At 37.6% G+C, this 16,345-nt stretch overlaps 1 protein-coding gene across 7 annotated transcripts in view; it reads left to right on the top strand.

Annotated features, from left to right (window-relative positions):
• SSX2IP (SSX family member 2 interacting protein) overlaps positions 1-15,767 on the top strand; it is a 43,233-nt gene extending 27,466 nt beyond the window's left edge. For 4 of the 7 annotated variants that reach the window (XM_032604732.1, XM_032604713.1, XM_032604684.1 and 1 more), the window contains 6 exons: positions 752-902; positions 2,825-2,961; positions 3,313-3,486; positions 6,861-6,975; positions 7,446-7,611; positions 11,827-15,767. In XM_032604732.1, the coding sequence (XP_032460623.1) occupies positions 752-902; positions 2,825-2,961; positions 3,313-3,486; positions 6,861-6,975; positions 7,446-7,611; positions 11,827-12,001 (918 nt within the window). In that variant the 3' untranslated portion in view covers positions 12,002-15,767. The remainder of the gene's footprint in view (positions 1-751; positions 903-2,824; positions 2,962-3,312; positions 3,487-6,860; positions 6,976-7,445; positions 7,612-11,826) is intronic. The other 3 variants (XM_032604722.1, XM_032604693.1, XM_032604704.1) reach the window with 2 other exon arrangements.
• Positions 15,768-16,345: the final 578 nt, after the last annotated feature.

The raw sequence follows: 16,345 nt of genomic DNA, 5'->3' as shown, positions 1-16,345 counted from the left end.
CAAGATATATTGTTCAAATTAGTTAAGTATATGTATCTACTATCCTGGATGTTAATAACAAATTAGGACCATTTTATGTAGATGCAGGTTATTATGACTAAATGTATTATGAATACATTTTGTATTGCTTCCCTATGTTCTTTATCCTGCTTTTGACTTTATTTGATCATATCAGTGAAGGTTGCTACATTTTCCTGTGATTTAATCTGAAAATGCATGTAAATAGAGTACAGAGAAAAATATCTCCAGTTTTATAAAATAAAAATTATATGAGAAAAATAGGATTAACAGTTGCTTTTACTTTGGAGATTATTTCACAGGTTTATTTGTCAAAGCAACTAAAAATTGGAGGCAAGTTGGACTGGAGCTCTGTGACATCAGGAAAGTTAGTCTGCTTCTCTAAGCTTCAGTTTCCCCACGTGGTAACATGATTTGAGGACTAATTAACATGTGAAAGCACCTAATAGCATGAAGCAGGTTCCTCTTCCTCACACAGTTCCATGACTTTTGTCACTAACTATGTTGGGCTTCAAATTCAGCTTTGAAGAGACCTGAGTTGGGGAATTTCTATCTTCAGTATTAATTGCTTTTTCTCAAGACATTTATGTTAAGGACTGGGTCATTTATGCTTCAGATACAGCACAGAAATGATTTTGATACGTGTCTCTGACCCAGTCTGATGACTACTGCCTGAGTGTCTAAAGCCATTTTAAGATTCTGGTCTTTCCCTCTCATCTCTGGCCACTTGCAGGTTATCTCTGATATTGAAGAAGATGCTGGGGAACTGAGTAGAGAGAGTACGTGGGACCTTTCCTGTGAAACTGTGAGAGAGCAGCTTACCAACAGCATCAGAAAACAGTGGAGAATTTTGAAAAGTCATGTAGAAAAACTTGATAACCAAGGTAAGTACTGCCTGACTACAGGTAGATTGAGCTGTGACACTCAGTAAGCTGACTTCAGTCAGTCACCTAGAAAGGCAAGTTACGGGCTCAGACTGAAGTCCTTAGCTCAGTCTGGTGGTTTGAAAAGCAAGACTCTGCCTACTTCCAGACATGCGGTTTGAACCTCGCTGAGAAAAAATGCTTTGCTCTCAGAGTGAGTGTCTCTGAAAAAAGGACATCATATGTCCATCTGCTCTGAGTGCAGAAGACAGTTGAATAAAGTGAACTGAGTCTCTTACTGTATCATGGAAATCGGGAAAATATTAATCATAATATAGTATAAATATGAACCTTTTGCTTATTATTCCTAGATACTTGCCTATTCCTAGGTTGCTAATAATTCATTTCTAAATTATTTTCAAAAATAACAGACACTTGTTGCAAAGTATCAGTTAGGAAGTGTTGGTTTGGCCAAAAAGTTCGTTCGGTTAAGGAATACCTTGTTCAGTAAAGTTCTTGGGTCACTTGTAGACATGTGGATGGACCTAGAGACTGTCATACAGAGTGAAGTAAGTCAGAAAGAGAAAAATATTGTATATTAACTCATATATGTGGAATCTAGAAAAATGGTACGGATGAACTGGTTTGCAAGGCAGAAACACAGAGACACAATGTAGAGAACGAACATATGGACACCAAGCGGGGAAAGCAGGGGGCGGACAATGGTGGTGGGATGAATTGGGAGATTGGGATTGACTGTATACGCTGATATGTATAAAATAGATAACTAATTAAAAAAAAAAAAAGAAAATTCTTTAAAAAAAGCAAAACAATAGACATTTGATGCAAAATATCAATTAGGTATTGGGTTGGCCAGAAAGTTCGTTCGGTTAGTAAATATATTGTTCTTGGTGGAAATGAAAAAATGTCTTTTATTTTTACTTAAAAAACCGAACGAACTTTTTGGCCAATCCAATATATAAAGTAGAATATTCAGGTCTCTATTCCCTATGTGTAACACCTAATAGTTTGGTGCATACCTTTCTAGACCTTTCCCTGTGTGCTCGCAAAATATTTATTTTAAGTGTATACAAACCAAAAATTGAATATTACATGTTTTTTTTTCCTACACTGTGCTTTTTTCACTTAACAGTCTATTATTTTAGATACCACTTCTTGTCATTATAGATAGTATAAATAGATATATGTAGATGAATATATCCTTATTTTATATTTGTTAAGATTTGCATGCTTTTAAATCAAGAAAATTAAGATTTCTGCTAATTAAATGAAGTCTATTTAAAGAAAATTTATTCTAAATGGTCAAAAATGACAAACTCAGTGCTAATTGTCTCCAAAAGTAAAGAGCAATCAGCAAAATTATAGTATCAAAATTACTTTACATGAGATTTTATTGATTTCAGTCATCATTGTCTATTAGTAAATAGCAAGTATTTTCGGACTTCATATTTGTTGAATTTAAGAACAGCAAGATTTGTAGCACTGCACTGATCTTTGAGGAAGTGTCAAAAGAACATAGTTTATGAATGTTAAATTTTCTGTGAATATAGGTTGTACATTTTTAATTAGGACATAATCGTGAATAAATATGAATTACAGATTAAATGTTGACAATAGAGCTCTGTAAGTAAGGATATCATTTAGTCCAGAAATAGCATGAATTTATAGTTGCCATGAACTCCTTAGAGCTGCTTTGTGCTTTTTAAAATTTTTTAGTGTTAAAATAATATACATTTTGTTTTATTTTATTATAGCTTATAGAATTTTTATAGGGCAAAGGAAATACCTACCTTTTAGGAAACCTACAAGATTCCAGAAAGGGAAAAGTTCTGCGAGCCTTGATTTTTAAACATATGTGTCCAAACACCATAAACTAAAATGATGACTGTAAGGTTTATGTCAAATTACTGGTTTTGTGTTAGTTTCAAAGGTACACCTAGAAGGTTTTAATGATGAAGATGTAATCTCACGTCAAGACCATGAACAAGAAACTGAAAAACTTGAGTTAGAAATTCAACAGTGTAAAGAAATGATTAAAACTCAGCAGCAACTTTTACAGGTAAATGCGAGGCACCTTTTAAAGCTGGTCTCCCCTGTGAAGGGTCAGAATTTTACTTAATCTTACTATATTTTTACTCCTTTATTTCATAAGATCTGTAGTATTTGACATTTTTCAGTCTAAACTAAGTTCTGTACTTGCCCGGAGATAGACCCCGTAGCACTCCTTAGTAGGGGCTTTGCCAGTTAGAAGCATTTGGGAAATGAGACTCCTCATTTCAGCTGACTTTCTGATTCTTTATCATTTCTCTCCTTCCCCTGAAGTTTGACCTGCTTTTCCCTTGTGTTCATTTCAACTTGTTGGAGTGTTGCAGGGACCCTCTGGAACTTACTATGTTTTAAAATTGAATAGCAGCAGCTTGCTACTGCGTGTGATGATGACACCACTTCACTGCTCCGAGACTGTTACTTGTTGGAAGAGAAGGAACGCCTCAAAGAAGAATGGTCCCTATTTAAGGAGCAAAAGAAGAATTTCGAGAAAGAAAGACGAAGCTTTACAGAAGCAGCTATTCGCCTAGGATTGGAGGTATTTTAAGCAATTGGCTTTCCTTGTAGAGCGTTTGAAGGTCCTGGAGAGGTCAGTAGAACGCATCTAAGTTCCGCTTTTTCTTGTTTCTTTGCTATCCATTTTTTTTCTCAAGTATTTTACTAGTGATTTCACAAATAGCTTGAAATGGAAGCTATAACAGAAGGATATCATTTTGCCTTTACCAGATTTGGGAATTGAAAAAAAAATTTTTTATTGAAAAAACTATAAGCATTTATCATCCTTTTTGGGTGGCTTTATTTTATTTTGTTTTGTTTTGTTTTATGTTATTTTTTTGGCTGCATTGGGTCCACGTTGCTGCAAGCAGGCTTTCTCTAATTGCGGCAAGCAGGGGCTACTCTTCATTGCGGTGCATGGGCTTCTCAGTGCAGTGGCTTCTCTTGTTGCAGAGCATGGACTCTGGGGGCACAGGCTTCAGTAGTTGAGGTGTGTGGGCTCAGTAGTTGTGGCTCATGGGCTCTAGAGCACAGGCTCAGTAGTTGTGGTGTACGGGCTGAGTTGCTCTGCGGCGTGTGGGATCCTTCTGGACCAGGGATCGAACCCGTGTCCCCTGCATTGGCAGGTGGATTCTTAACCGCTGCGCTGCCAGGAAAGTCCGTTGGGTGGCTTTCTACTGTTAAGGGTTTAGCTTCACACAAGAGGTTTCTTTTGGGCACCTGTCATGTCTCCACTGTCAGTAGGTGTAGAATCAGAAGAGAGTGCAACCAAGAACATGTCTTTTGTTTTTAAAAAAGGGGGTTAGGGGTAGAATACAGTAAAAATAAAGTTCTCTCTCTCTCCATCCCCTTACCCAGGGATGAATGCATTAACAGTTAACAGTTTGAACTGTGTGTGTATACACTTCGACAGGTCGCTTTTTTATTTAGCAGTGTATTACCTACATATTTCCTTTTCAAAAATTAGAGAAGTAATGTCTGAAAATGGTTTAAAAAAAGAAATTCAATCCATACAAAAAGCTACAAGGTAAGACAGTATCCTCCATTCTTATTGCCAGTTTCATTCCTCAGAAGTAACCACTGTTAAAAGTTTGTGATTCTTCTGGGAAGTACTATTTTAACTTGAAATAAAGTTCAGCCTTCCCAGAAGTACTATTTTGATCGATATAAGCCTATCGCTCCCCCACTATGAAAGATAAGGAGTTTAGTGTCTTTATCATACCTCCCATCTACACTTTCTCATTTACATATGATTTCTTCATAATATTTTTACTTTTTGAAGCTACTTTTTAAAGAATTATTTCTCCTGGTTGACTTTCTTGCTTTAAGTCAATTTGTTTAATGCTTCCATTTCAGGTTTGCTCAACTTCAGACAGTACAGGTTTATCCCTTGTTGCACTGCTCTTACCCTTCGGCTCCCCAGGTTTTGTCTGTGATATTAGTTTTCATTGTCAAGGATTATCACGTTTATATTCTGTCTTTTAATACAATTCAGGTGTAAGTACTTTGTCTAAGATGGAGACTTAAGAATTAAAAACCAGACAGAACGTTGGTAACGTAGTGATTATGTAAATGTTATTCATTCTATAGCCAAGTAATTTTCTTGGACACATAAAAAATATTCTGTTATTAAGATTTTGCCACATGGAGGAAAATCTTCCATGTATCACTATGTAGTAAATACTTTGACTTTCTTTGTAGCTTCCTTTATGATTTCCTGCATCAGATTCAACTTATATCTCATGTTATAGTCTCTTTCTTCGGTTCCTTTTCCAATTTGCTGTATTACTTTCTTGAGTCATTTTCTCATAAGTAGCGTGTGAGTGAAAAATATTCTGAATTCTGGAATATCCGAAAAATACATTCTTACTTGATTGGTTTGGCTGGATATAGAATTTAGTTTTCCAACTTTTCCCCTCACAACTTTTGAGTTATTCCATTTCTTCCAGCGTTTTGTTTTGCTCACGAGAAGCCTGGCTGTTATATAACCTGTATTACTTTGTAGATACCTGTGTTTTGTTTTTCCCCCTCTCTGGAAGCTTTTGGAATTTTATGTTCTTAAGAGTTCTGCAATTTTACCAGGAAAAGTCTGGGTAGCTCCTTTCGGCCTGAAGACACTATATTTCTTCAGCTTAGGGATATTTTCTTCAATTCTGTATTTTTTCCTTCTTCTCTTGCATTCTGGAACTTCTGTTAGACAAATGTTTTGCCTTCTGACTACATCTATAGATTGACTTTATGTCCTGAATTCAGGAATATTTTCTCACTCTTATCTTGGGCATCGCCCACCTGGTATTCAGCAAAGGTCAGTTTTATTATTCACTTCATCCACTGAGTTTTTATTTCAGAATTTATCTTTTAAGTTTTCTAGTGTCCTTACTTTCTGCTTTTTTTTTTGGGTATACCATTATATTTTACAGATATTCATAAATCTGTCTGATAATTTTTGTTATTTGAAAAAAAAGTTTATCTTGAACTGTTTCTCTTGGCCAGTTCTCTTTATTTATCCTGGCCGTGTTTCTTTTATGCTGTTAGTTTTCTTCAGATGTCTGGTGATCCATGATTTTGTATTAATATTTATGAATGAAAGACTATACGTTATCTTAAGTAGCTGACATGACCTTCCTTTGTAATTACAAAAGCCTGTGTCATCAATAGCTGTCTTCTTAGGAGGCAAAAACAGTTTGCACCAGCATTTCCTCCTGTCTTATGGGCTCACCTGTGTTTCTGAGCCCATATCCCCCCACCACCCCTGATGCTACTCCAAGAGATACTCTTGCTGCTTTGCATTACCACTCCCCATTCTCTGCCCGAGACTCTGTCTGCCTCTGGTCACTGAGGACAGTGGGGCCAGTGAAGGATGGGAAGGAAGTATGAGAGACCCGAGGGGAGAGGGAGAATTCAGGATTGCTAATTAGCTATTCAGGAGGAGGAGGTTTGACACAGGCCCGAAAGCTGCTAGTACTGGGAGATGGTTGGAGGATGAGATCAGTGCTTGATGAAGTCATATCTCTTTTTGTTTTTCAAGTGATTAGTTTACAGTGGGGTAAATGTCAATTTTTCTGTCATTTGTAATCTTATATTTACCATGTTTTGTGTGTTCAAAAGTTATGCTCATATTCCATATGTTTAAAGTTATGCTAACATGCTTATCATTTTGTGTTATACACTTGAATTTATTCAGAATTGATGTGAAAATAGTAGTTGGCTTGTCAGGAGACACAGGTGAATTTTTATTTTTTAAACATAATTTTCTTAACTGAAATTTTTCTTAGTTTTCTAGGGTTAATTCCTTTGACTAAATCTATAGAGATAATCAGAGAGCAGACACAAATAGCTAGAGAAATCGTGTTAAATGGCAATTGTGTGAACGTTGAAGTATTGATCGGTATTTCTTTGGTTTGCTTGTGATGGTAGAGAAAGGCATTTGAAGAAGAAAGAGCCAGTTGGTTAAAGCAACAGTTTCTAAATATGACTACCTTTGACCACCAGAACTCAGAAAATGTGAAACTTTTCAGTGCCTTCTCAGGAAGTGAGTACTTCATAAACTCTTTAATCTGAAAATGCATGCAAATAAAGTACTGTAGATTATTATTAATATATAACTTTAGCAGTCACCAGTAAGAACTCTCTAATTGGAACTAAAAATTAACTTTGATATTTTATTTGCTGGAGTCAAAATAGAAATGACAGGAGGACTTTGCATGCCCAGAGCAACTTTTGTTGTGAATGTAATAATGTCAAGTTTTGAAAATTCACAGTCTAGAAATATTTTTTAAGCTAGATCCTTCTAAATGTTTGTGGACTGTGCATAACAAAGATCACCGGATTACCTAGACTAGACTCAAAGGGCTACAGTGGATATTTAATTTGTTCTCTCACACCTCACTTAGAACTGCAAATGAATCTAGTCTAGGACCCTAGTTAATTACCTTCACTATGTTTAATGCTTTTCCATATGTAGTGCCTTTTTTCCTTCCTTTTTTTTTCTTTTTTAAACAGGTTCTGATTGGGACAACCCTACAGTACACTCGAGGCCACGGCAAAAGAAGCCTCACGGTGCACCTAGTGGGTCTCCAGTTTGCACGTCTAAACTTACTAAATCTCTTCCTGCTTCTCCTTCTACTTCAGACTTTTGCCAGACGCGTTCCTGTGTATCTGAATATAGGTACTGGTCTATAGGTGATCTTCTTACATACTTGTTAAAGTGCTAGAGTTGCGTTGCAGAGGAAAAGTTGGCGTGTCTAGGAGGAGCAACAGTAGAGACTCTGGAGAGGAATTGAGTAGATTGACTCATTCATTGTACAAATATTTATTGGCTGTCCATTATGTGTAGACACCTGTTAGGTGCTGGGAATACAGCAGTGAACAAGGTAGCTCTGGTCCCTGTCTTCTGGGAGCTAAGTCATATAATGTGATTCTTTTTATTTCACATGTAAAATACAATTTAAAATACAATCTTATTTCAGGAGTTACTTAATAACTTAATTGTATTGAATAGAAGGATATTGTTTTGATAGTTTCTGTAGAGTACCTATTTTAGAGTTTCTTGTGGTGTGCCCATTTTATTGGTGTGGAAGGACAAAGACCCGAGAAAAGCCCCCTCTCCTTGACTGGTGAAGAGGATCTGTGCCCAAGGGATGACAGGGTAGACAGAGTTGCTCCCCACCCCCAGGAGAGCCAGATACTGCTTTTAACTGATGCGTTGTGGTATTCTCCTCTGTCTGAAGTTGTTACATCATTTTCTAAGGTATAATATCAGTACTCTACCTCAGAGCCTATTCCAGGATTGATTTTGAACTAAGCAGATAGAACCTTCCTAGGGAAATAGAGAGGAGTAGCAAAGGGCAAAGGGACATGTCGCAGAGTGTGGTGGTGATCGCTCTCCTCTTCACTAACGTAGGAGACAGTGACACGAGGGCCTTCCCAGGTGCCTTAGAAAGCAGGAGCCAGGGCTCCAGCACAGTTGGCCTGTTGTAGTGAGAGAGAGACTGGTGTGGAGCTAAGTGCTGAAGACACCAGCTAGCCTTTGGACCAAGAACTGTGAAATAGATTTTTTTTTTTTGCGGTATGCGGGCCTCTCAGTGTTGTGGCCTCTCCTGTTGCGGAGCAGAGACTTCGGACACGCAAGCTCAGCGGCCATGGCTCACTGGCCCAGCCGCTCTGCGGCATGTGGGATCTTCCCAGACCGGGGCACAAACCTGTGTCCCCTGCATCGGCAGGCGGACCCTCAACCACTGCGCCACCAGGAAAGCCCGAAATAGATAAATTTTTAAACAAAAATATGAAGTTTTAAAAAAGGACAAGGCACTCTCATTTGTAGTTGGCCTTTAAAAGGATTAGGACTCCTAAGTAAACACTGGGGGGCAAAAAAGGAGCTGGGGGAAGAGTCCTCCAGGCAAGTGTAGGAACCCTGAGGCTGGACACGGGTGTGTTTGTGGATGGCGAGTATAGTTAGTGAGCACGACCAGGAGGTGTGAGGGTGGGAGGTAACATTATGTAAAAGTTCAGATGTATACACAGGTAAAGGGAATGAGGTCAGGGACCCTGTGTACCCATCACCCAAGTTCAGCAGTTACCAACTCACAACTAATATTGTTTATATACAGCCCCACTCTGCTTGTGCTCCCACCACGCACTTGAGATTTCATTTGTCAACTATGTTAGTCTGTACTTGTAAGTCGGATATCGTTCTAAGGGCAATGGAAAAGCATTGGAGACCTTTTAAGTGAGATAATGATTTTTTTAAAAATCCAAGGTTTAAAAAGATTACTTCATTTTGGGCTTCCCTGGTGGCGCAGTGGTTGAGAGTCCGCCTGCCGATGCAGGGGACACGGGTTCGTGCCCAGGTCCGGGAAGATCCCACATGCCGCGGAGCGGCTGGGCCCGTGAGCCATGGCCGCTGAGCCTGCGCGTCCAGAGCCTGTGCTCTGCAACAGGAGAGGCCATGACAGTGAGAGGCCCACGTACCGCAAAAAAAACCAAAAACAAACAAAAAGATTACTTCATTTTATTATATGAGAAACAGATTGTAGGAGCACAAGCCAGGAGAGCCAGTTAAGAAACATTAGTGGAGTTGAGGTGAGAGATGTGGTAATTTGCACCCTACGGTCATTACATGAAGACAGAACTGTGCTTGGATTTAGGCTGTGTTTTGCAGTTAGAGCCAATAGGTTGATGTGTGAAATAAGGGAAGTTAAAGTTTGTTTAATTTATGATCAAAAGATAATATAAGCTCAGGGTTTGTTCTTACATAGAATGTTATTGAAGCCCCCAAATTTGACCAGTCAGAACTCTGTATATAGATTTAGACAGACATTCTGCTCACCATTTACAAACACAGGCAGCCCTCGGAGATGTTGCAGATTCAGTTCCAGACCACTGCAATAAAGCGAGTATCGCAACAAAGCGAGATACTCAAACTTGTTGGTTTCCCAGTGCATTTAAAAGTTATGTGTGCACTGTACTGTAGTCTGTGAAGTGTGCAATGGCATTATGTCTGAGAAAACAATGTACGTACCTTAACTTAAAAATACTTTATCACTAAAACATGCTCGTTAGTCTGACAACCCAGGGTTGCCATAATCCTCCGTTCGTAAAAAAAATTCAGTATCTGCAAAGTGCAATAAGTTGAAATGCCATAAAATGAAGTATGCTTGTAATGCATTCTGTACCTAAAAGAGAACATAGCTTAGTTGCCTCAATTATTTTTATGTATTTAAAATTTTTACATAATTATCTTTAGTTATAAAGTATTTAACATAAATATTCCTTGAAGACTTTGTTTTGTGTTTAATAAAAAGTCCAACATTTAGTACTTACATCATAGGGTACTGTGAGATTCAGTACCAATATATGTAAAGCACTTAAAACAGTACTTGGTCCATTGTAAACCTTCAGTAACAGGCTATAAAAATAAAAATATATGTAAACATAAGTGGATTATAAAAATGCTTTTCTGTTTCTTGTGTTCGAGAGCTGCACTGAACAATGTCAGTGGCACAGAAACAGAATTTTGGAGCTTAAAGAAATTTCATTAAGCTATTCACAGATGCTGGCCACTGAGGGTAAAACAAAAGAGTCACGTAACTGGTTATCAGGAGAGAAGCTGTGCAGCTTGACATCGTTCTTGAAATTTTTAATTATTTGGTATATTTGGATTCCTGCTCCTAGAGCACCTTGGATCTGGGTTCGTAATAAGATTACGACAAAATAATTAGGAATATTTGTAGCTAATTTCTACAGCAACAACCTCATTGCTCCTTCACTGTAGAGTGGAATGTTACATACGGGCTGTGCCTGGATTCCGTGCAAAGTACCTCTTGTGCTAAGTTGCGTAGAGAACTTAGTTCATTATTGATCTCATCTCATCTGAGACGGCAGGGATTCTGAATCTGAATTATAAGCAAGTTCCTTTTTTTTTTAAGCAAGTAAGTGTAAGTAAAATTGTCAATTATGTTTTTGGTTTAGCGCTTTAGAATTAAAGCAACTTAGTTTTTTTTAGGATTGCCACATTATAAGGTTGAGTTAGTTAACCAAAGTCACACCAAAAAATGAACATTTAGGCAAAAGAAGTTTTGTGAAAAAAATTACATAAGATATTCAGTTGATAAAAATGTATTGGTTCAATCCCATGATTTGCAAGTAATCATTTAACTAAATTTCCTTGTTTTGAGGCTGGTTGCAGAGCATACCTCGGACTGTATCTCTGAAGCTAGGGACTGTGTCTGTGTTCAGACACTTAGATTGTTATTGTCCGACACTTAAAGTTAATTGAGCATCATCGTTAAGCGCTTAGTGTGTGTTAACTCATTTGGTTCCCACCCCAACCCTGTGAGGTGTAGGTTCTATTATTATTTCCATTTTACAGCTGAGGAAGCTGAAGAACAGGGAGGGTTAACTTGCCAGAAGTGACGTAGTAAGTGGTCCAGCTGGCATATGAACATAAACCATCTGTTCAGGGTCTGGACGCCTAACCACTTTGTGGCACTCATTAAATATCTGCATGAGTGAACGGATGGAGGATGAAAGCATGCATGAACAAATGGATGAGTGAAGAAGGAAACTATAAAGAGATTAGAAACTAGTGACAGAAAGACAGGGGTATGGGGAACATTAGCTTTCAAAACTCACATGTTCTCTATCTACCTTAGGCTCTAGTTGGGTAGCATCCTTCACAGTAGACTGAACAGATAAATAAAATAAATAGATGGATAGATAAAAGTGACCATGTTGAAACACTTCTGTGTTTTTGACCAGTGTGTCCTCGAAATTTACTTAGCATGAGACAAGGGAGTAATCAGATTTCAGACATTCAGGCATATCTAAGGTCTGAAAGGAGGAGGAGATGATGATTAAGATCTCCCTTTTCTTTCTCCAACAGTTCAATCAGTGTACTAAATACAACCCCTGAAGAATCTAAGCCAAATCAGGTTGGAAGAGAATGTACAAATCAGAAGTGGAGCGTGGCATCAAGGCCTGATTCACAGGAAGGTTGCTGTAGTGGATGCTCCTCGACCCACGCAGACGCTCACATAGAGAAGGATGACTTACCTTAGACTTGTGAACTGGGATTTTTTTTTTTCTTCATTAACATGTTCATCAAATTTCACATCTGAGTTGAAACAGGGTGTGTTATAAAGTCAATCATCTCTAATAATTTAAAATGGTCTGTGTTGTTTGTTTGGACTTCCCTGTTCCTCCCCCAAAGAGCTAAAATGTTAAATCTATTTAAAAGGATATAAAAGCTTTGGATATGTATTTTTAGTAACAGAAGCACCTGGTTCTGTGAATAAAGGAATGTATGAACGTTTGGATACAAACAAAGCACTAGAAAGAGTTTCCTCTTATAGGTATTAAAAATAGCACTTTTAGGAAACTGATTATTGTAAATGTTTAATTTTGTCTCATATATAGTTGGCATTGGAAGTTTAGCCTTTCCTTGAATGTATACTGTAGCTTTTTAACAAAGCAAGTTATATATTTATTATGTTTAGTGTGATTTGAAATACCCTCTTTCATATGTTTTAAATAAAGTGAAATTTATGTATGTTTTGTACATAGATATACATGATTATGTTAAGAGGCTTTAAGATTTAAAGATTTTACACATCCATAATTATAGTATTTCATGCCAATAAAATTTTTATTAGTGACATTCTGTTTACAGATGTATTAGAGCCATTGCCACCTTATGTTTAAGAATTTTTTGAACCCATCTGAGCAATAAATACTGAAAAGGTATTCCATGAAGCCAAGATCTTTAGATCATTAACATTACTAATGTTACATTTTGGAGATTTCTACAGCATTAGGTTTTTTTAATATGCAGGATATTACAACTTTTCAAAGGATTATTGATTTTAGCGTAATAGAGGTGAGTCAAGAGTACCTTTGGATGAAACAATTTAAGAATATTGGCTTAGGATATTTGGATGATAGAAGATATTAAGATATTTAAGATGTTTGGATGGTGATATTTTCTCTACCAGATGGGTACCCATACCGTAACACCTATACCAGCAAAGGCTTTGTACAGTTGCCAATAATTCTTTAATAATTTTTCAATGAGATATTTACTGATAGGGAAATCTGATAACATAAAAGCATCAGATTTTATAGTCCAGATATGGTACTCTGGACAAACTTGTCATTTCACTTTCAGGACTGATTGCATGATTCTTCATGGTTGTTATTGTTATTATTATTGATAGTAAGAATAATGTAAGTGTGGGCCCAAGCACTTTCCTAGAATTTTCATCAGAAAGCTTTAAGTACCTAACTCTATTTGTCTCTGCATGTAGAAGCCTACATATATCCAGTCCTTGCTATAGGTATTGTAGTTTAGGCCCATCTGCCTTCCCATTTTCTAGCAGTTTAACCGTTTGTATTCACTCACCTGGTTGTGGCTGTTCAGTTTAAGTTTGTCATGTTAAAAAGTACTTTTGTCGGGCTTCCCTGGTGGCGCAGTGGTTGAGAGTCCGCCTGCCGATGCAGGGGACACGGGTTCGTGCCCCGGTCTGGGAAGATCCCACATGCCGCGGCACGGCTGGGCCCGTGAGCCATGGCCGCTGAGCCTGCGCGTCCGGAGCCTGTGCTCCGCAGCGGGAGAGGCCACAACAGTGAGAGGCCCATGTACTGTAAAAAAAAAGAAAGTACTTTTGTCATCCACTCACTCACTATATATATAACTTTGGAGTTGCATAGCAGCAGCCATTTTTTCAGGGTTAATAGCATATTATTGAGTATCTTGTAAGACATTAGTGAAAGTGCTCATGAGAAAGTAGTACCACATTTATAGTCTCAAAAAGCTGGCTCTTGAGCAAAAGCAAATTAGTCACCGCATTCAGCTTGGTGCATGCCCCTTTTTTACCATTTAAAAATATTAGAAATGATGCAGAATTTCAGGAGTAGTACCATACTCCAAAGGAAGAAACAGCTGTGATATCGTTCTTTTGCTATTGAGCAATAACGTGATCAAAGAAAAGCAATCAGATTTTCTAAATAGGCAGTGATACATTTGTCAAGAATTGGGGGGTTTTTTTCAGGGCTTTCCGTGATATACTTGGCTAGAAACAGTGTTCTAATTTTCAGAGTAATCTCTTATTTTAGGAATATTGCATTCCACAATGATGAAGTTCTACAAAGCAGCATCAGTTTTTTGTTTTTTTCATTTTAAAGTTGGTTGAATTCTCATATTGGAGAGAGAAATTCCCTTGAGACTTACTTTGAAATCTAAGGTGTGAAAGAAACAGTAAAATGAAAGCCAGGATCATTGTGCTTTTGATAAAAGATCTGCCAGTAGTTGTATGTTTTACTTAACAGCGTAGAGTTTGCTTTACATTCCAGCTCCAATGATGATTCCTAGGCACGCTAAACTTCCTAGAATGTTGAAACGGTTTCCATGCTGGATAACTCCTGACTCCACACATAAAACTCCTAGATTTTATTTGCCTTCCCTCTCTAGGTGTTTGCAGTTTACTAGTAATACAGCCGTGCTGCAGTCTTGCATTTAGCCAAGATGAGGTGAGAGAGAACCATGTTCGCTTTTGCTTGAAAGTCTTCCTGACCATTTTCAGTGTCTTCTTCTTTATCAGGATGCAGATCTGAAACATTCTGTGCCTTATTTGTTTTTATCCATTTTGAATTTTCAAAGCATAAAAGTGGCAAAGAAAATTTAAGAGATTTTATTTCCTACTCTTAAATTTTTATATCTTCAATTTATGATGAGAAACTTAATAGAAGAACAATCCTACCAGAAAATTAAGATTAAACTTAATAAATAGATACTTTCTTGTAGAAGCAATGTATTAAATGTGTAGATTCACGGAACAATCCATGGCAAATTGTTTTCCTCATGGTATAATTAAAATACTGTCGTTACTTAGAATTGCATTTTTCGTACCTTTGCTGACCAGACTTGTTCATAGGCCCGTGGTAACACTTTTTTGGGGGAAACATATTCCATGGTACATGGTGAGAAGGAGAGCGCCCTAGAATCCAGTTTTGACCTGCCCTGGTGGAGCGTTTGAGAACGCCCGGAATGCCAGGAGAGGTTTTGCAGTGTGTATGCACAGAATGCTGTGAGCTAGCAAACCCCTTATGTGATTGCCCTGTTGTAAAAGTCTTGAACACCTGTTGCCTGATGTAAATCATGTTCTTATTTCTAGATTGGATTTAAATTAAGTATGGGTCTTGGAAGTCTAGTAAATATACTTCTCCCTATGTTTGTCCTTAATTTTTTTCATTCTTTTCATAAGCATATAAAAGTAGCTGCTGTGTGTCAGGGCTTATTACTACCTTCTAGTTACTGGGGAGGGAAAGACAACTAAGCACGCTCCCTACCACTGAGAATCTCTGGGTTGAGTGGAAGACCAGCTATATAAACCTAAATTGTCATAAACAATGGGAGATGCTGTTCAGACATTCGGTCTGGTGATAAAACTTGGACTCGTTGTTCTGCTCCAGGATCACGTATCCGTCTCCTAACAGTGACGTGGCAAGCTTCTAGTTAAAGAGTCTTTGCATTATTTCCTATGGGAAGAACTATGTAATTAATATATTACTGTTTTGTTTTTGTTGGGTGTTGGGTTTTGTTTTTGTTTTCTACAATCAAAATACCTGCAAAGCAGCATTAAGGATTTCTGCCCACAAGAACATGTATTATTATCTAATAGAAAAAGAATCTACAAAGATTTGGGCCATGTAGATAAGGGTAATGAAATAGGTTATTCTAGTCATTTCTCTAAATATGATGTTTTTTTCAGGTTGGATGTAGATTAAAGTGGAATGGACTGATTAAATTATTTGATTTATATAAAAATACTTCACTTGACTGGTTGGTTTTTTTGTTTTTGTTTTTTTAACATTTACAAATACCTGATTTCAGAGGTCTTAGGAGGTACTGTAATGCCAGTGATACATAAAGATCCTGGTAGAGACCCTCTTATATTTTAGATTCAGAAATACTTATACCTCATATGACGCTTAACCCGTAGTGAGCACACAATATTTATTAATGAGAGAGATGAAATACTAATGAAACAAGTAGCACATTACTTCATTGGCATGAATGGACCACATTTCAGGTCAAAATCCTGAAACTCTTCTTTCTCCGGAGGGCTAGGAGCCTTTTGTTTTGGTTGATTTCCAGCCCTATCTAGCTTGGTTCCTCGCACAGAGAATTGGAATAGAGTAGGCCATTCTACAGTGAAAAACACCAAACTTGTGTGGTTCAATACAAAAATTGAATTCTTGCTCATGAAATGACCAGCGTGGATTGGGCGATCTGCTCGATGGCCCGCAATGTTGTCAAATCGGGGAAAGAGCAGACTGGCAGGTGATGGTGGATATTAAGAGCCAGATCTGAAAGAGACATGCACATTGCTTTGTCCACAACCTAG

The sequence above is a fragment of the Phocoena sinus genome, chromosome 1 (assembly GCF_008692025.1).
Source record: "Phocoena sinus isolate mPhoSin1 chromosome 1, mPhoSin1.pri, whole genome shotgun sequence".
NCBI classification, from domain to species: Eukaryota; Metazoa; Chordata; class Mammalia; order Artiodactyla; family Phocoenidae; genus Phocoena; species Phocoena sinus.
The sequence above is the reverse complement of the archived record's forward strand: the minus strand, read 5'-3'. Positions and strand labels throughout refer to the sequence as shown.